The sequence below is a fragment of the Nicotiana tabacum genome, chromosome 3 (assembly GCF_000715075.1).
Source record: "Nicotiana tabacum cultivar K326 chromosome 3, ASM71507v2, whole genome shotgun sequence".
In the NCBI taxonomy this organism is placed as follows: domain Eukaryota; kingdom Viridiplantae; phylum Streptophyta; class Magnoliopsida; order Solanales; family Solanaceae; genus Nicotiana; species Nicotiana tabacum.
The window spans coordinates 183204334-183225879 of NC_134082.1; the positions used below are offsets into that span (position 1 = coordinate 183204334).

The 21546-nt window shown below is 37.5% G+C and overlaps 1 protein-coding gene, 2 non-coding genes and 1 pseudogene across 4 annotated transcripts; 1 reads left to right on the forward strand and 3 right to left on the reverse strand.

The window, feature by feature from the left end:
- The first annotated feature begins 9327 nt into the window (after positions 1–9327).
- Positions 9328–14596, forward strand: LOC107806041 (uncharacterized; annotated as a pseudogene).
- Positions 14597–14785: 189 nt separating this feature from the next.
- On the reverse strand, positions 14786–14858 carry TRNAF-GAA (transfer RNA phenylalanine (anticodon GAA)). The gene has a single exon. It is a non-coding gene; the product is annotated as a tRNA-Phe (tRNA).
- A 3190-nt stretch (positions 14859–18048) lies between these two features.
- On the reverse strand, positions 18049–18119 carry TRNAG-GCC (transfer RNA glycine (anticodon GCC)). The gene has a single exon. It is a non-coding gene; the product is annotated as a tRNA-Gly (tRNA).
- Positions 18120–18436: 317 nt separating this feature from the next.
- Positions 18437–21132, reverse strand: LOC107806042 (L-type lectin-domain containing receptor kinase VII.1-like). Of its 2 annotated transcripts, XM_016630155.2 has the most exons (2): positions 18842–21132; positions 18437–18768 (listed from the first exon to the last, which is right to left on the reverse strand). In XM_016630155.2, exons 1-2 carry the CDS (start codon positions 20877–20879, stop codon positions 18761–18763), a joined length of 2046 nt encoding a protein of 681 aa, XP_016485641.1. In that variant the 5' UTR covers positions 20880–21132; the 3' UTR covers positions 18437–18760.
- Between the last annotated feature and the right edge of the window lie 414 nt (positions 21133–21546).

The following is a 21546-nucleotide window of genomic DNA, read 5'->3' on the forward strand; positions in this document are numbered from 1 at the left end:
CTTGAAGACACAAGAATACCCCGAGCATGCTACTGGAGATCAAAAGAGAACCATTAGGCGGCATGCAAGTGGTTTCTTTTTGAGCGGCGAGTTGTTGTATAAGAGGACCCCGGACCTCAATCTACTAAGATGTGTTGACGCCGAGGAGGCGAGAAGGATCACGCACGAAGTACACGCAGGAGTGTGCGGGCCCCACATGAACGGGTATGTTTTGGCCAAGAAAATCCTTCGAGCAGGTTATTACTGGATGACTATGGAAAAGGACTGTTTTAGCTTCGTTCGAAAGTGTCATCAGTGTCAAGTGCATGGTGATTTGATTCATGCGCCCCTCACAGAACTGCATCCCATATCTACACCTTGGCCATTCGTTGCTTGGGGTATGGACGTCATTGGTCCGATCGAGCCGAAGGCCTCAAATGGACACAGATTTATATTGGTTGCTATCGACTACTTCACAAAATGGGTAGAGGCTGTCACTCTCAAGTCGGTCACTAAAAAAGTTGTAGTGGATTTTGTACATTCAAATCTTATCTGTCGTTTCGGTATTCCTGCAACTATCATCACAGATAACGCAGCGAACCTGAATAGTCACTTGATGGGAGATATCTGCGAGCAGTTCAAAATAACGCATAGGAATTCCACTCCTTACCGGCCCAAGGCCAATGGCGCTGTGGAAGCAGCAAATAAGAACATCAAGAAGATTTTGAGGAAGACAATCCAGAGTTCCCGACAGTGGCATGAACAGTTACCCTTTGCATTGTTGGGATATCGCACTACGGTACGCACGTCAGTAGGAGCAACCCCTTATCTTTTGGTTTATGAGACTGAGGCTGTGATACCAGCAGAGGTAGAAATTCCTTCGCTCCGAACCATTGTCGAAGCAGAAATTGAAGATAGCGAGTGGGTTAAGACTCGGTTGGAGCAGTTGACTTTGATTGATGAGAAACGAATGGCTGCAGTTTGTCACGGGCAGTTGTACCAACGAAGAATGGCCCATGCTTACAACAAAAAAGTCCGACCCAGGAATTTCGAAGTGGGTCAACTGGTACTGAGGCGCATTCTGCCACATCACCAGGAAGCGAAAGGAAAATTTGCTCCAAATTGGAAAGGCCCATACATCATCAGGAAGATATTGCCAAGAGGAGCATTGTATCTGGGTGATATTGAGGGAAATGATCCTGAAACAGCGGTGAATGCGGATGCAGTCAAAAGGTACTATGTTTGAGTTATACTCCAGTAGTCCTGACACATTTGAAATGATGAAGGTTTTATTCCCACTACCCTAAACACTATCAACTCTCTCTACAAGCCCTTTGAGCCGGTTACATTTCTTTGGCTACCTATCAAAAAAAGAAAAAGAAAAAAAAAAAAAAAAAGAGAAAAAAGAAGAAGAAGAAAACAAACAAAACAAAACATTGATTGAGCCTGAACTACGTCTGACTTGATTCCGAAAGGATACGTAGGCAGCCTCTCTTTGAGGTTCAGTCACACCAACAATAAAATCCCACTTACCCTGAAATTGAAACTGGGGCACACCGAACGGCTTAGAAGTTGTAGTGTCATCCCCCATTCTTTACCAAGCACAAGTCCTTCGGATCAATTACCAAAGGTAGGGGAGCCAAGAGATATCACGATTGGAGGCCGGTACATTCATAACTGAGAGAAATAAAATGAGAAAGTCTTGTCGGTGAAAACCTTTGGGCACCGCGAGGCGACGGGAGTAGAGAGACCAAAATGAGAGAGTTTTTTTAGTAAAAACTCGCAAAGAGTGCTATCAAGCGACGACAGGAAGAGAAATGAGAGAGGTCAACTAGCGAAAACCCGCAAAGGGCGCTGTCGGCCGAAAGGATGGCTCCACCTCAGGAAGTCTCGGCAAAGTTCCACCGGTTTGGAAGCATAGATCCATTTTGGTTCATGAGGAAATGCAAGTTCGTTGAAGGTCAGGCGTCCAGTCCAAAGAGCATGTCATGTCAATTTAAAGTCAACATGTTTCCATCAGATAAGTCCTTCTTGTCCCGAAAGAGATACCTCTCTTCTAAAAATTTGCTTTCTCCGTTCTTCGTTTTACTTTACTTCGAATCCCTTCCATTTTTAACACCAAGTTCCAGATATACCAGGAAAGAATAGGTGGCAGGACTCACGGAATTCTGTTTCGTAAGAAGTAAATACCCCGTTTCAGTGGTACGTTGTCCAAACCCGATGGATCATGATGATGGCTGCATCCGAAGTAGAGTCACACCCATATAAAAAAAGAGAGAGAGAGAGAGAGAGAGGGACAAATCCCCACAAGGTTCCATTTGTAAAAATCTCCACAGAGCCTCCTTTGTAAAAATTCCCCAAAGAGTCTACCCCAGCAAATCCCCAACGAGTCTGCTTTGTAAAAAAAAATCCCACAGAGTTCCCTTTAGACAAATCCCCACAGACCTCCCCTTGTACAAATCCCCACAGAGTCTACCCAATAAAAATCTCCACTGAAGTCCCCAAGCAGAACGGGATGGAAAAACCAAAGCCTTACAAGGCAAATCATCACAGAATCTGGAAATGCGAGTCTACGCAGCCCAAAAGGGTTTCACCTTTGAATCCAATCAATGGCAGAGTTTCTCAACAGAAATAAGGACGTAACAAAGAAACTGGAACAATCAAGGTCACCGAACCAACCGCCATTTCCGAACTGACAATTGTTCTTTGTTTGGAAAATTGAAACAGGTGTGGCCCAAAGCAACCGTACAAGCAACAGGTTGTCACCCAAAAAGAAAAGAAATTCATGAGTACAAGAAACGGCTTGGCAATAAGAAATCTACTTAAAAAGGAAGTTTCCACAAAATTCTCTTTTACATCTTACTAAAACAAGAAAACTCAAAACAAAAAAAGGGTCAGTTAGTATCCCCGGCATTTTTCCATTTAGCCAGCATTAGGGCTCCAACCCTGAACTGAGCATTTTCCTGTTAGCCAGCATTAGGGCTCCAACCCTGAACTGAGCATTTTTCATTTAGCCAGCATTAGGGCTCCAACCCTAAATTGAGCATTTTACTGTTAGCCAGCATTAGGGCTCCAACCCTGAACTGAGCATTTTCCATTTAGCCAGCATTAGGGCTCCAACCCTGAACTGAGCATTTTCTATTTAGCCAGCATTAGGGCTCCAACCCTGAACTGAGCATTTTCCTGTTAGCCAGCATTAGGGCTCCAACCCTGAACTGAGCATTTTCCATTTAGCCAGCATTAGGGCTCCAACCCTGAACTGAGCATTTTCCATGTTAGCCAGCATTAGGGCTCCAACCCTGAACTGAGCATTTTTCTGTTAGCCAGCATTAGGGCTCCAACCCTGAACTAAGCATTTTCCATTTAGCCAGCATTAGGGCTCCAACCCTGAACTGAGCATTTTCCATTTAGCCAGCATCAGGGCTCCAACCCTGAACTGAGCATTTTCCGGTTAGCCAGCATTGGGGCTCCAACCCTGAACTAAGCATTTTCCATTTAGCCAGCATTAGGGCTCCAACCCTGAACTGAACATTTTTTCTGTTAGCCAACATTAGGGCTCCAACCCTGAACTGAGCATTTTCCATTTAGCCAGCATTAGGGCTCCAACCCTGAACTGAGCATTTTTCTGTTTAGCCAGCATTAGGGCTTCAACCCTGAACTGAGCATTTTCCATTTAGCCAGCATCAGGGCTCCAACCCTGAACTGAGCATTTTCCGGTTAGCCAGCATTGGGGCTCCAACCCTGAACTGAGCATTTTCCATTTAGCCAGCATTAGGGCTCCAACCCTGAACTGAGCATTTTCCATTTAGCCAGCATTAGGGCTCCAACCCTGAACTGAGCATTTTCCATTTAGCCAGCATTAGGGCTCCAACCCTGAACTGAGCATTTTCCTGTTAGCCAGCATTAGGGCTCCAACCCTGAACTGAGCATTTTCCATTTAGCAAGCATTAGGGCTCCAACCCTGAACTGAACATTTTCCATTTAGCCAGCATTAGGGCTCCAACCCTGAACTGAGCATTTTCCATTTAGCCAGCATTAGGGCTCCAACCCTGAACTGAGCATTTTCCTGTTAGCCAGCATTATGGCTCCAACCCTGAACTGAGCATTTTCCTGTTAGCCAGCATTAGGGCTCCAACCCTGAACTGAGCATTTTCCATTTAGCCAACATTAGGGCTCCAACCCTGAACTGAGCATTTTTTTTATTTAGCCAGCATTAGGGCTCTAACCCTGAACTGAGCATTTTCCATTTAGCCAGCATTAGGGCCCCGACCCTGAGCTGAGCATTTTTCTTTTAGCCAGCATCAGGGCTCCAACCCTGAACTGAGCATTTTCCATTTAGCCAGCATTAGGGCCCCAACCCTGAACTGAGCATTTTTACCTTTGGCGACATTAGGGCTCCAGCCTCTGAGTTGCGTTTTGCAGACTAGTTTTTTCTTATCCCCGCATCAGTGCTGTAGATTATTATGGCAATTAACTCACGAAATTTTCCTAGTGAAACTGGGGCAGAAAGATTTCGTTCGTTTGTTTTGTTTTGTCTCGGCAGGTTTGGCCTCGAGGCGCATGGATCGAGATGACCTACGAGATGAGTCTCAATCCAGAATAAAGAAAAAAGGACAAAAAGAAGATGTTCCGAGATATTGGAACAAACAAAAGGCGGATCGCCCCAAATTTGATCAAGGTCCCGAGTTCCGTTAATCCCGTATCACTCAATATCGCAGAAATAAACGGGCACCTACAACTTGCAAGCATCAAGATTCGGATCGAAGTCTACAAGCAGAATCAGCTAAGACCCAAGATCAAGTTGCAAAAGAATTATAGATAGGAATCTTGTAACTAGCGGTTGACAGGCATAAATAGTTAGTTCAATTTCAATTTCCGTTGGTTGTAATAAGGGGGTCAGTAAAGCAGTAGTGGCAACAGCAACAGTAGTAACGGCAAGTATTGCAATCCTATGGTAGTCCCAGCTACCAAAGTTTCCCGAACTATATTGACCTGATTCCTGTTTAGCCCAGGATATGTAGGAAATCTTCGAAGCAAAGATTCGGTCAAATCTTTCAAAATGTTCTTCACACGGAGTATTCCAATAGGCAAAAATCGCTCATATCCGCTCACTTTATCTTTGCACGAAAACTCTTCGTGTTTTCGGACAAAGAGGGGCAGCTGTGAGCACGTGATTTTTGTTTACACGACAATTACTCCAAAAGAAACCAAAAAATAAAACAAATGGTTTTGTTGTACAATTTTTAGATTTTTACATGGCCCTCTTGGCAGTTTAGTTGTAGTTTTGTCTGTGATTGTTTGGTTTTGTCAAACAAAATACAATAATATATGAGTGATAGTAGTTTTTTGAGTATTAATTAATATTTGTGTGATTTCTATTTTTGATTTTACATTTTTAGGAATTTCATTTAAATCAAAAATTAAAAGAAGAAAATGGGTTTGAAATTGGAATTGGGCCGTTCCAATTGGACCAAATCGAGCCCAAGACATGTGTCTTGCCCGATCCAGATCAGCTGACCTCAGGGGCATCCAGACGACGTCGTTTTGATCTGGCTTGATCTGGGCCGTTGATCTCAGAATGATCAACGGACAAGATCACAAAACCTAACCCATCTCAGCCAACCCGACCCGTTATCCGGACCAACCCCGACCCCAATACTAAACCAAACGACACCATTCGATTAACCCTTGGATTCAGGCCGTTGATCTCGATTGATCTAACGGCCGAGATCAAACCATCCACCCCATATATAAACCCTCATCTCGTACCCCGCCTCCCTATCCAAGCACCCCTCCCTCGTCTTCATCTCCCTCACCAGACCCAAACCCCCACGGAACCCTAGCGCCGCCCCCTTTCCCCTCACCATAAACCCGGCGGCAAGGATGCCGGTGACCACCACCTTAACACCCTAGGACCACCTCAACCCCCTGAATACAGATCCACTAACCGTGGGTCTCGAATCCTCCCCCACCATCTCGAATCTTCATTTGAAGATTCGAGCCGAACCTCGACCTACACCAAACCACCCCAAATCCATGCCAGGCACTTCCCTGACCTCCCTCATGGCCAAACCAGGTTTGGTTTGGTCTGAATCCAACCAGGACAACCTGAATCCCAAATCTGCCCTTAGGAACCCTAGAAGTCCTAAGTCCGATTTGTGTCCATTTGAACCAGAAGATTAGGGTCTAATGGACCTTAATCGAAGTGTTCTCAGTTAAGAACACTTCGATTAAAGTCCGTTCAACCCCAAGAAAGGTCGATTCAAATCCGAGCTAGGGTTTTCTGATTTTTCAAGCCTTTAAGGTATTTTTGTTTTTCTTTTCTTTGTCAGTTCATTTTGTTTGTTATAGTTAAATGTCTGTTCATATGTCCAAATGTTTAGTTGATTTATTTTTGAATTTTTTGTCGACTGTTCTGTCCACCTTGCCCGGACCTCTGTATTTGGTCAAGTCCTTCTTCATTTACTGATAGTGTGTATGTGTATAAACTATACAATCGACTGAAATTGAATTTGGTCGATTAATTAGTTTCTAGGGCAACTTTTGTTTGGTCAGTACAATTTGAATCACATGATTAATACTGTTGGATTTTGGTCATTTGTTTCGATTGTATGTGTTGTGATTCGCGTAGTCGATTCGATATATGTCGTCAATTAGTCTCAGTCTTTGAATGGTGATAATTTGACTCATGCTATTTAATTTGATTTACTGAGACATGGTTAAAACAGCTGAGAATTGATTGTCATTGTGTGTTAGTCTGTTTAGCTAAGTCAGAAAGCATTTAAGAATTGATCTATAGCTGCAGTCTAGGTTAGATTTCAGACTTTGGTTTAAATCGATAGCATGTTCACCTAGTTTAGGTTTTGGGCAGCATGTGTTTTGTCAGCTGCTAAGGAATTAGAGTAAAATGGACATCATGTGCTGTCAGAGCACACCCCTGCTACCCATACCTATTCAAACTAATAAAATGATAAACCATTTTAATAAGAGAAGAGGGTCTGTCAGGGGAATCTTATGGGCTATCTTTTCTTTTAAACTGGTGAGTGGAAAAACAGAAGAGGCCACATGGGAGGGGGTTCAGTTTGTCTAAGAGGCTGTTAAAGGGTCTGAAGGCTATAAAAGAGAGGAGTTTCCATTAGTTAGGGGGGTTCTGATAAGAACAAGCTAAAAAAGACTAAGAGGATAGAAAAAGAGTTCAGACAGAGAGAGTTCTAGAGGGGAAAAGAAATCAGAAAAGAGGGTGGGGAATTGGAAAGGAAATTAGGACATTCATCCAACCAAGAGTCTAAAACCAAATGGAAAAGAGAGAATTTGAAAAGACCTTCAGTTTTTCAAAGCTAGGTTTCACAAAAGGGAGCTTCAGTTAGTTTTTTTTGTGGGGGATTTCAAAATCAAGAATTGTTGTTTACTATTTCCTGCTTGCAGTCTCCTTGTACTGCTGGGTCTTACCTGGCAGCCTGCTTGATTGTTGATTTTCAAAGCACTACTCTTCAAGCTATTGGTTACTTCTTTCGATTCCAATCTGCCTTTGAGATTTCTGCTTCTGTCACTGCTGGTTTTTACTGGTGCTATGGTTTGTCGAACATTGCTGTTGTTGTGTACGCTATTATTGCTCTACTGACTTTCCTGCTTCTTCAATTGTAAGTACTTTCCAGGTACATACTTGAATCTCATACTGATGTAACACTAAAGGCATGAAATGAAAGATGCAAAGGAGCCTAATCATTTGCTGTTTTACTTACAGCTTTATAAATGTTATTAGATTCGTGTAATTCTTTAGTTTGTAGCTCAATAGAGAACACATTAGTGAGCTCGTACTTAATTGAAACTTAGTTGGTTTAAAACTGCGATATATGGTTTGTTTAGTAGTATACGTGATGTAGCTATATAATTCATGGAATGTGCAATTACTTAGTATAATTGTCAATGTGAACTCCTTCTCCAGTTATATTTTGAATATGTAGGGCATGTGGCTTTTAACTTTGCCAAATGTAATACAGTTTTAATCTTCGAGTTTCAACCTTATTGGGTCCCGCTTAGGCAGTTTTTAGGACAAGTTCCGAATACCATTAGTAGCGTCCTCTAATAAGTAATTCCATTAATCTTGTTTAAATGGGTTAGTTTAAATTCAGCTTGAGAAGCGTTTGGAGTGAGTTTAGCGTTTCATCAATCTTGTATGCAATTCCCTTTACCAAATTAAAAGCATTGTTCACCCATAGAATAAGGCACGAAACAATTCCCGCCTCATAAACAATTAATCAGATAATTAACAAGAATCCGGAGTTGGCCAAGCATGCAATTTAATTAGAATGTATTTTTTTTCTCTTCCATTTATGTTTAAAAAAAATATATAAAAAAAAAATAGGAAAAGTAGCCATGCTAAGATTATCCTTGTAAAAATAATGAGACGAGCCTCGCCAAATAAAAATGCAAATTGTGGGGCCCTCAATAATTGATCATAATAAATACTTAGAATTTGGGATGAACTGTTTAGTGAATTTCACTGTCTTCCTCAAAGATAATAACTCGTTAGACTCTTTGGGCGCGACTTAATTAAATTACATTCTTAAATTCGGGTGCGCATTTATGTGACTCAAATTCAAATCTCAACGGAGTCGAAATGTGTTAACAACTACGGGTGCATTGATTGTGACGTGGTTCGAGATGCATTTTCACGACGTTGCAATTCTATAAAATAAATGATAATAATAAAAGCGGTTTAAATTTAATAAAAGCACATAAGTTATAACATGTATTTAAATCAGATATTTAGCCATTATAACAATTTAAGCGACCGTGCTAGAACCACGGGATTCGAGGGTGCCTAACACCTTCCCTCAGGTCAACAGAATTCCTTACTTAGAATTTCTGGTTCGCAGACTTCATTTGGAAAAGTCGAAAATTTCCTCGATTTGGGATTCAAGATAAACCGGTGACTTGGGACACCAAAAGCCAAACCTTTCCCAAGTGGCGACTCTGAATTAAATAAATAATCTCATTTCGAATATTGTCACTTAAATTGGAAAAACTCCATCGCGCATCTTAACCCTTCGGGTCGGGCGCGCAAAAAGGAGGTGTGACACTTAAGGATAAAGTCGTAATTTTATTAATTCTTATTGGGTTATCGGTTAATCCATTAATAAAATTGGCAAATCGGGGCCCGAATCGATAACCCAATAATAAAAAAATTCTAAATCGTTATCAAATCGTTAACTCAATAACCTGATACCGATAATTCAATAAAAAATTAACGATTCGGGTTATCGATTTTACCCGATTCATGCCCAGCCCTAGTCATAGTACAAATATTTTAAGAGAGCTTTATTTTCTTTATCCCATTAAAAGAATTTGGAGGCCATGCTCGGAATAATGGCTAGGAGACCTCTAAGACACCGGATTTTGACGTGGGACAACCGGGAAACTGATTTTTCTGGCGAGGCAGCAATTAATATTTCTGACACAATGTTTAGCTTTCTCGATGAGGAGGGGCAAGGTTCATCATTAGAAAGCGTTAGTGATGATGTTAATTATGTTGAAGATGAAAATGAGGAGAAAGAAAACTCTGAAAATGTTGAAGACAGTCAGTTCTGGGAAACTCAACATCAACTTTTACAAGTAAGTTTCATCTCCTCTTACTCTTTTTTCCTTTCCCAACCAAAAAAAAAAAGGTCACAAAAATGCATAATAACGCCTTTGCCTTCTTATCATATTCTTCTTTTTTTTTTTTTTTTTGAAGTTTTACAATCAGCACTATTTCTTCAGTTCTCAGTTCCTATAAGAATGAATAGTAGAATTTAAAGGGTACTCATTTTTCATTTACATTTCAAATCAAAATTAAATAATTTCGTGGAAATTTTAAAACCTTTAGTTCTATAGTGGAGGGTAGCAGAATTTTCATGACTTCACCTATGGTGTGAGTTGTCGCAAATTTAAAACAGAAAATTGAAAAAGAAATAGTTGTAGTGCATCAAGATTGTACAAAACGGAAACAATTCCACTTTCTTTCATTCTTCTATTTTGGAACATATGGATTGTTAACTCATTCTATTTTGTTTTTATTTATTTGTAGTCTGTATTATGCCGGACGACGTCATTAGAGTCACAGCTCAGAAGCATTACTAAAGAAACAATAAAAGAGGCAAAGCACTCTGCAGAAAATGGTTGCTCTAATTGCAGCTGGAAAATGGTCAATAATGGCTGCCACAACTGTCTCATGAAAGAGGTGTGTAGTCGTCTACAAAATGCAGGTTTCAATGCTGCAATTTGCAACTCTAAATGGAGGAGCTCACCAGATATTCCCTCAGGTAATTAACAATATTTTTTAGAATATTATAAATTGACACAGACGTTTTTGTAAGTCATTTGAAAAGATCAAGTAAAAAGACAATGATTTCTAAATATATATCGTGATAGCTTTAGATATTATAACAGCTTCATCACCTAACTCATCTATGCTACCATTAATATCTATCAATTTAAAAAAAATCTACATTTTCTTGATGTTTACTTCGAACAAAGAAAATAATGTTACTATCAATCGAATATCAAATATCAAATGTATAATATATGAAACCAATATATCTCTTTCCAATAAACGTGTAATTGTTTGTTTGTGGCTGGCCTCTAGGCCTAAGTTGGCCTAATTGTATGATAACACTTTTCAAGTCACACTTTCCGTATCAAAACAATTGATGGTTATTTTTGTAAAAAAGCGCTGCATGTGAAGTACAACATGATTTTTTATGAGAAATTTTCATAAAACACTATCTTATACTAATTAGTCATTTATAGATATTATTTGCTATATTACGGATTATAGATACCTTTTCTGTGGTTATAAGATGTATTTGATGTATTTAAGCTATTGTATTCATGAATACAGTAGTAAAAATATGCGTGAATCAGGGAAGTCCAGCTAATCAGTTGTTGTATTCGGGTGTATTCGATTGTATTCATGGAGTAAAACATGGGATTACAGCTGGATAGATTATTGTATTCGAATGTATTGACGGCGTGAAATAGGGGATTACACTGTTTTTAAAACGGAAAGTGAATCAATTAACATAATAGATTCCTAATATAACTCAATAAACTCAATTATAACACACAAATTTTGTATTTTCAGTTATAAAAAATATTCTCGACCGAAAAATACCCCAAAAACATAGCAATCTTCAGAGAAATTATATAATACATCTGAATACATAAATTATATTAATTAAAAAAACATATGAATACATTCATGGCATATAGCGAGACAGTGAATACAATGAAATACATAGAATACAGCGGGATACATTGAAGTTCAATGAAAAAAAGACAGTGAATACAATGAAATACATGGAATACAACGAGATACATTGAATTTCAATGAAAAAAAAGACAATGAATACAATGAAATACATGAAAATACATTGAAATATATTAACAGAAAATTAAGTTGCTCAGCCCCAAACTTTATCGTCTTTGTTCAAGAACAAACCCTAATTCCCGGTGAATCCGCCGTTCATCGGAAGCCGGTAGTGAAAACGCGCCGCCTTCGTGGAAATTTCACTCTGAGTTGTTTGGCAAGATGACTTCTTCCAATTCTGGTGAGATCATGCTTAACGAACTACTGCTATATTTAATTGCACAAGCAAACATTAAGGAGAAATTCCATGGTTTTTTTGGTTTATCAATTCTATGTCAATTGGTGTAAAGAATCAACTCTGAAGTGGGCTCAATCAATCAAAGTCAACTCTATCAGTTGGTTTATCAATCAATTCTATGTCAGTTGGTTTATCAATTCCACCGTCGGGAAAGACTTGTAGGAGAGTGAACCTGCTCTGAAGTGGGCTTTGCACAAATTCGATGGAAGGAGGAGAGCGAAAATTTTAATGAGATGGGGGAAGAGAATATGATGTATTAAAATAGAGAGAGCAAGAAAATAGTGTAACTGATTAGCGTATTTAGTGGCTTAGGATAGGTAATAACCAAAATTAAATATTTTTCTATAAACCTTAAAAGGTATCTATAGAATATAATTTTTTTAAATGGTATTTATTTAAAATAAATAAGGTGTTAGCATTTGCTATAGGAGGTAAAAATTCCATTTTTTATCCATGAAACTAATAAGGGATATTGTTACTTTTAGCGCGTGCCAGAAACTATTTACATCGGGTAGCCGAAAAGTGTATAAAATTTGTAAAATTTTTGTATATAACATACAGAATATATATATATATATATATATATATATATATATATATATATACATTTTTTTGACTATTATTTTTACAACGGTTATACAGTGTCATTTTTTCCAACTATACTATTAAATATATTAAAAAGTTTGTGACCAAAGTTCTAGGATGTTCTTTTACCTACAAGGAGCTAGTATAAATCAAATCAATAACTTGTTTATACCTGTGACGAAGATCTTGCATTGACTGGTTCCTCTACCATGTCACAGGTGAACACACATTCATAGACGTGGTAGACAATTCCAACCCTAAAAGAGGAGAAATAGGCTTAAAACGTATGAGAATATCCAGTAACTTGGCTAAATACATGCAACAACAACAACAACAACGACCCAGTATAATCCCACAAGTGGGGTCTGGGGAGGGTAATATGTACGCAGACCTTACCCCTACCCCGAAGGGTAGAGAGGCTGTTTCCAGGAGACCCTCGGCTCAAAAAAGCAATAGGAGATAATATATTAGTACCATAAAAATGCGTAATAAAATAACAACAATATATAAGAGATACGAAATATGAAATACAGGATACGAAATACGAAATACGAAATAGATGACTGGTATAGTACAACTAGAAGGTAAAGCCCTGCATCAATAGACGACCACTGACATTCCTAGTCTAACTCCTAACTAGATAGTCTCTCTCAGTTGTGCTGTAGAAATATTCACCCTCTCCCCTAACCTACAACCTTAATGCTCGACCTCCATAATTCCCTATCAAGGGCCATGTCCTCAGTAATCCTAAGTCGCGTCATGTCCTGTCTGATCACCTCTCCCCAATACTTCTTAGGTCTCCCTCTACCTCTCCGCCTGCCCACTACAGCCAGTCGCTCACACCTCCTCACCGGTGCATCAGTGCTCCTCCTCTGAATGTGCCCAAACCATCTGAGTCTTACTTCCCGCATCTTGTCCTCCATGGGGGCCACACCCACCTTCTCTCGAATATCTGCATTCCTAATCTTATCCATCCTTGTATGCCCGCACATCCACCTCAACATCCTCATCTCTGCTACTTTCATCTTCTGGGTGTGTGAGTTCTTTATCGGCCAACATTCAGTTCCATACAACATGGCAGGCCTAACCACTGCTTTATAAAACTTACCTTTTAGTAATGGTGGCACTTTCTTGTCACACAAAACTCCCGACGCTAACCTCCACTTCATCCACCCCACCCCTATACGGTGTGTGACATCCTCGTCAATCTCCCCGATCCCCTGAATAACCGATCCAAGGTACTTGAAACTATCTTTCTTGGGAATGACTTGAGAGTCAAGCCTCACTTCAACTCCCGCTTCCGTCGGCTCAACTCCAAATTTGCACTCGAGGTATTCCGTCTTCGTCCTACTCAACTTGAAACCTTTAGACTCAAGAGCATGTCTCCAAATCTCTAGCCTCTCGTTGACGCCGCCTCTTGTCTCGTCAATTAGAATAATGTCATCAGCAAATAGCATGCACCATGGAACCTCCCCTTGAATATGATGAGTCAGTGCATCCATCACTAGGGCAAATAGGAATGGGCTGAGCGCAGACCCTTGGTGCAATCCCGTAATAACTGGAAAGTGTTCAGAGTCGCCTCCTACTGTCCTAACCCGAGTCTTAGCTCCATCATACATGTCTTTAATCACCCTAATATAGTTACTCGGGACCCCTTTATCCTCTAAGCAGCTCCATAAGACCTTCCTAGGAACCTTATCGTACGCTTTCTCCAGATCAATAAACACCATGTGGAGATCCTTCTTCTTATCTCTGTACTGTTCCACCATCCTCCTAATAAGGTGGATAGCTTCTGTGGTAGATCGTCCCGGCATGAACCCGAACTGGTTGTCTGAAATAGACACCGTCCTTCGCACTCTCATTTCTACCACTCTCTCCCAAACTTTCATGGTATGACTTAGTAATTTGATGCCCCTATAGTTGTTACAAAGCAAGCGAAGAGTATAATCGACTGGTGAAATGCCTACCAGAAGTATTTGTTGGGAAAATTGAGAGATTAATGTCAGTAATCAAGATTTTGTGCAATGCTGCTAAGAAATGCATGAAGTAGAAGAAAATGCATATGGGGCCATGGCGGAAGCAAAAATACATGCAAGCTAAGTGGCTTAAAACATCTGAACGTGTGACTGCTAAACCTCAATTATCAACTGACGAATATTATTCAAGCCGACTGCCATCCATGCTTACTGTTGATTTATTGGAAAATTTTCCAAGTTTAAATCGTACTGCTGTTGAAGTGGTGTGAAGGTAGAGATACATATAGACATTAATTAGTTCTATAGGCTGCTGTAAACAATTGAGTGTTCCAGTTTTGTAGCTTTCCTCTTTTAGGCCTTTGAGCTTATAATAAGCTAATGAACTCGAGTATAGATTATATTTTGTAACACGTGAAAAGAGATTGAAGTTGGCTGACTGTGCGGTTTTTTGGATGAGTTTGACACTAATAAAGAAAAGAGAAGAAAACATCTTATCCCTTAACTGAGGGTTAACTATCACCATTTCAGTTCTAGTTAACAACTTAACAATTGAACGGCCCAAATGGACGAGAATTCAAGAGGAAAAAGAAAATCATATGCGGTGAACGTGGATCGAACACGTGACCTTCAGATCTTCAGTCTGACGCTCTCCCAACTGAGCTATCCCCGCATGTGTGTATCAAATGTCATTTTCTCCTTTTAATGTGCAATACAAGCCAATCATCAATAATTACATAATCCAGTCTCCATGTTTTAGAAACTATTTCTAAGAGCGAGTTGCTTTGCTTGATTAATTTGAAATCCTTAAAATTAGAAGATTACAAGAAAAAGAAATACTATTAACATATATGATATATGTTCATCTTCATTACTTATCCATGTAAACAACAAAAAAAGTCAATATGTCTTAACATTAACGAATCAATAAGATTAAGAAGTTTATGAGACGGAACATAAGGCAAGGGGCGCAAATACAACTAGGCCCCGTTCACAACATGCTTATATGGCTGCAGGTAGGGGTGTTCATAAGAACCCAAAAAATCGAACCAAACTGAAAATCGAATCAAATCGATCAAAAAAATCGATACTTTTTAGGTTTGGTTTGATTTTGATTTCGAATTTTAAAAACCGATCAAATTTGGTTTGGTTTTGGTTTAATAAAAAATAACCAAAAAAATCGAACTAAACCGACTATAAAAGTAGCTATTTAAATTTATTATTACACCTATATATATATATATATATATATATATATATATATATATATATATATATATATATATATATAAAGTTTCTAAAATTTTATGGTACATATTAGTCATTTGTATTTTCAGTCTAGTTCTTTGTTATTATAATAATCTAATTCTTTGCCTTTACATTCTAGTTTGATTGTTAGTTTTCTTTTAGTAAGTACAAGAATTTATTTCATGTTAAAATAATCGATTTCTAATTGAGTACTTAAATTCTTCATCACCATTTGATTTAATTATCATCAATATATCTTGAAAATGATAGATTTCTCAAAGTGCAATTGATTTGATAGTATTATATTGAAAATATAGCCGTCGGAATATGCGTTTGGTAGTGTATGTCTCATATTTAATAAAACAATCGATAAATAATCGAAAAACCGACATAAACCGAATCGATAAAAAATGACTCAATTGGTTTGGTTTGGTTCCAATAATTAAAAAACCAACTTACTTGGTTTGATTTCTTTTTAGGAAAAAACCGACCCAAATCGAACCATGAACACCCCTAGCTGCAGGAGATCACATTTGAAGTTCGATTATTTTATTTATTTCTGATTTCGTAGTATAATTTTGAAATTGCATACACACTTTCTAGTATAACATGATATGTCGTGCACCGTCTCTATATATTTTCTATATCTATACTATATTAAAAGCACGAAGGCCCTTAGCGAAATGTCGTTCGCCTTTTTTACCCTTTAAAAAAATATTATATATTGGATAAAATAGTAATATAAGTTATTTGTCTAAAATTTAGGACTTCAAAATTAACTATATTTTATATATTAAATACCTTGTTTAAAATAGGTATGAATCCTAATTTATAGGACTTACTTTTATCACGTTTGTTTTCCATTTCTTTTATTAATAAGAGATAATGTGCTTATTATATTTTCAATTCTAGATTATTTAATAAAATACCTATAATAAAAGACTAAAATTTAAAACTAACGCTTTTTTCCATTTTAAACTTGATCTTTACAAGCAAAAAAGAAAATCTGAAGTCCCTCCAAATTAATGTTAATTATTATATAAAAATACTTCATTTAATAAGTCATTTAATTATTTTTATATTTTTTAGAAGTTTAAAATTAATAAAACTTTTATTTATTAATTTTTTTTATTATTTGGACTAAAATTTCTAATACTTAGAACTTTAAAATATTAAAATTTTACTTTATATAGATCATTTACTTAAATTATGCGGGATGTCTTATTCACCGGACTACTCTTTTTTCAATTCTAATTCTAAGTCATTCTCTGGAGTTAATATATCATGGAAAAGTCTTCTTTCAATTATAAATTCTCTCACAAGCTTGCTTTAGTATCCTTTTAAATGTATTTTTTTTTATTGCTATTTAATTTGATTTTGTGATCATATGAAAGTTGTAGATTATTAGTTGCCTGATTATATATTTTAAGTTATCCTTTAGCACTATTTAGGTTTTTAAGGACTTGTTCTTGTTGACTGAAAAAGGAAGCATGATAGCTTGTAAAATTAAAATTATAAAGTTTTTAAGGACTTGTTCTTGCTGAAACTGAAAAAGGAAGCATGATAACTTGTGAAATTAAAGTTATAATATTATTAAACTGAAATAAATTTTAAGTTGAATTATTGACTTATGATTGAGGATTTTTACGAGAGCTTCTTTATTTATTGAGTTATTATGCACATTTAACATATATAATTATCTTTAGGAACTTATACTTTTATTTTATTATTTAAACACTGAATTTTAAATAAATTAGCACTCATTGAGATAGAATACACGCGGATCGCGCGTACCTTGAGACTAGTGTTAATAATTGCATCAGTATTTCAATTGTTAAACGCTTAAATTCATGGCACTTGCCCCCATTAATATCAACTCCCTAGCAAGCCCAACAAGGAGTGACCTCCTGAATAATCAAATTGTTAACGTAGATGAGAAATCATATGAATTGAGCAAAGAACTTTCTCTTAACTCAAAATCATATTTCGTAGGTAAATTCGTTATTATAAACATAATTAAAGACTTTCTTCTTAACTCGAGAATTGTTCTACATGGTAGAATTGTAGACCACAAGTTAAACTTTATAAGCACAGTCAATTTAACTTGAAATCTTCAATTTTAGAGGAAAACTAGGGAATGGAGTAAATTTAGTGAGGCACTATATTACCTACCTTTCCTCATCGTCAATAATGTTAAAGACACCAAAAAATGAAAAAATTTGCAAGCCATCAAATGGCAACCATAGATCTGTCTTTTCGTTGTTAAATTTCTGGTTGATTCATTAGTATTGGATATATCATTGCCGCATGCAAGACAAGGTTCTCATTACACTGAGAAAAGAAATGGCAACAAAATAAAAATCATTATTTGTGCACCTTACTCTAAAAAACAGTGGCTAATCTTAGACAAGTTCTTTTTTTCTCTTTTTGAATGGGTCAACTTTATTGAGCTTAGCAGAGAAGTGATCCACAACATGAAAGAACGATCCAAAAATCATGGATTCTAGCCCTTTAACAGAAGCAGGCTTCATCTTTTTTGGAATCCTCAAACTCAAAAAAGTTTTAGAAAATAGAAAAAAAAAAAAAAAATTGGCTTTATCCTGCCTTAAAAAATTTGCACCAGCCGGGAATCGAACCCGGGTCTGTACCGTGGCAGGGTACTATTCTACCACTAGACCACTGGTGCTTGTTATTTACTACTTCAAATGTTGGAACTAGTAATATTTAAAGTGCTTTTATGAAATGCTCCGACACAGCGAATGAAGATTATATAATTATAAACATCATCCTATGAGTTTCACATATGTACATCATCAACATATCTTCTGGAAAATAAAAAAGATACGGAACACATTCTCTTGTGGAATAAAAGGAAATTGGCTTTCTCTTGGGAGCATTACCCTTGCCAAACATTTATATGCACCAGATCACTAGGCATTAATCCACTGGTGCTTCTTGTTTGCCATCTTACTCTTCTTTTATGAAATGTTCCAACCAAGCAAATCAAGAATAAGTATAAACATCATACTGCGAGTTTCATATATGTACATCATCAACGTAGCTATTGCAAATAAAAAACGACAAGGAACAGATTCTTTTTTGGTGGGAAATTATAACAAAGAGAACAAATTCTACCACTCAACTACTATCAAGGTATAAAAAAATGAATACATGTATATCTCAAAACCAACCCTTTTACCTTAGCCAACCTACAAATTTGTACATGAAGCAGCACTACCATTTCCACTAATGCTAGGCCCTGGAAGTACTGGAAATGCAGGTACCAAGATTTAAAGCAGAGTGATGAACAAAAACGAACCATTCCTCTTAGCAGCCTGCAGAGATGTAAAAGTCACCTACCATCCACCAAAGAATTTGTCCAAGAAATGGACATGGAAGAAGACAAACCTTCTCTAATTTCTTCAAATGTTGGGTGTGAACCATGGCTCAAACTCAAGGAAAAATTGGACAACATGGTATTAGATCTCAAAGTCTCCAGAAGGTAAACATCCATATCCTCAGCTTCAGATTCATCAGCCTCACTGTTCCTTTCAAAGAATTTCACTACTTGTCTCATGGTTGGCCTACCTTTGGGGTCTAGGCTCGCGCATATCATGCCTAATTGCAATACTCTTAATGCTTCCTCTTCATTGAAATCTTGACTTGTCCTTAATCGACGATCAAAGGCATTAATCAACTCGCCTCGTCTCATTAGTTCCCACAGCCAATCCAATAAAGGGGGCTTGCCTTCCTCCTCTATAGGCCTCCTTCCACACATCACCTCCAAAACTAAAACTCCATATCCAAACACATCAGTTTGTGTAGAGGCACGACCAGTCTTGACAAACTCTGGTGCCAAGTAACCAACTGTGCCAACAACTCGAGTCGTGTTAGCCACTTGACCATGATCATGCATTCTGGCTAGACCAAAATCACCTAGTCTTGCATTCATGTCCTTGTCAAGTAAAACATTGCTAGCCTTAATGTCCCTATGTAACACTTTTGCCTCCCATCCCTCATGCAAGTATAGAACTCCTGATGCCACATCTTTCAAAATCCTAATTCTATCTTCAAAACTCAACATGTTTGTCTCATCACATTCAAACAGCGTTTTATCCAAGCTCCCATTTTCCATATAATCATAAACCAAAATCAAGCTGCGTCGGTCTTTCTTGCACCAGCCTCTTAGTGACACCAAATTTCTGTGCTTTAGCCTACCAAGACTTGAAATCTCAGCCAAGAATTGTCTTGCCCCTTCACTGCTTTCATGAGAAATGCGCTTTACTGCAACCTCTGAACTCCCAGCCAAAACCCCTTTATATACCTTCCCATTACCTCCAATTCCAATCACATTTTCATCAGCAAAACCCTTTGTTGCAGCATCAATTTCTTGATAACTAATCCTATGTGGCCAATATTCCAATTCCCAATCTTCCATTTCCTCTCTTTCCCTTTTCATTCTCCTATTTCTCTTAATCAGAAACAATGAAACTACAGCAGTGACCACAACAAGAAACAAGAGTGACACTGTCATACCTGCAATGAATCCCTTCGATCGATGAACTGGATCTTTAGGCAGCTCAAATGAAGGCAACCCCTGTGTGATCAAAGCATCACTTATCGAAAAATTCGAGTTACTAAAACTCCAAGCTAAAATCTTGTGACCTTGAGCAAGATCACCAGTGGAGGCAGTGAACCCCACATACATCTCTTCCTCAAAAACCTGAGAAAGATTGAGGGGAAAATCCAACAAAGGTTGCTTAGGCCTTTTCATACCAATTGGTGCCATAGTCACATTAATCTGAAAATCTGCATAGTCAATCCAAACTTGGTAATTTCTTCCATTATTCAACTTTAAAGTCTCGAAAGACTCTTCATTTAAGCTACCGTCATCACTAAACTTGTTGTACTTATCAGGCCAATAGCCAGCTTCATGAGCAAAGACTGATGCAAGAGAATTAACATCAATTCCAACATGGTTGTCATTTATGTCATTGAATTCTTGATTCTTGAAAACATCAAACTCAACCCCAAAAACATGATTATCAGGATTCCCATTATTTGTGAAGTTCAAAAAACCTAAATTCTGCGAAGAAGTAGTACCATCAATACCTGTTTGTGGAACAAACAAGAAAACTATGCCATGTCCTGGTAGCCTGTCCTTAAAAGGAGCCATCGCAAAAATGAAAGATGCTGAAAAGGGAAGAACTTGGGATGAATTGGGTGCTTTTGTGACAATCTTTGAAGGGTGTAGAGCTCTGCCAATTGAGAAAGTTGAGTCATTTGTAAGAGTAAGTATTCCAGATTCAATTGTAGCAATCCCAAACAGTGATATATCTGATGGTTTAAAGCCATTAAACACAAAATCAATAGCTGAAACTGATTGAATACAGCTAAATATGGTTATCAGCAGGTAGAGAAGAAGAGTTTTTAGGTGTTGGTTCATTGTAACAAAGAAGCACAGGTAACTCTAATGAAGAAAGAATTATGAGAAGCAGGTGTTTACAGAGAAAAAGGGGGAGATATCATTGTAGTCACCAGGTAAATTTTGACAAGACATAGTCAAAATTACAAAAATTTTAATGATCTTTGTCTAAAGTCAAGGAACTAGGAAGGTTCCCCACGTATTAATGTTAACAAAATTGCTGCAATGTGAAGATAAAGAGGAAAAGAAAGGAAACTGGCGGCTGCCAGCTTGAAAAAATTCTAAACAGAAAGTTTGACTCCTCCTTTATAGGAAAAGGTAGCTTGTATTTTATAGAAAAACCAAAAAAAAAAATCATTTTCTTGCATAATTTTATTTTTATGTGTTGATGCTATAACAATATTTATATTATCAAAATATTCTATAAGTTAATTATATCAATCTTATTTAACAAGTATTAATTGGTAAATCAATAGTTAGTAGTATGTTATAATTGATTAAATTATATTTATAATATTTTTTTTGACAATGTTAACTAGTAGTAGTATATAACTGAAATCCTTGATGTAAACTGGTTAGAGTTGCATAACGTGTGTGCAATACTTTAAGAGAAAGAAAAGACAAGGATGCAAAGGTTATTTTATATCAATTTGATACATCTGAAGTTCAACGATAGACTTATTTAATT

Coding starts and splice junctions, on each gene's coding strand:
- LOC107806042 (XM_016630155.2), bottom strand. CDS start 20,879: ATGAACCAACACCTAAAAACTCTTCTTCTCTACCTGCTGATAACCATA.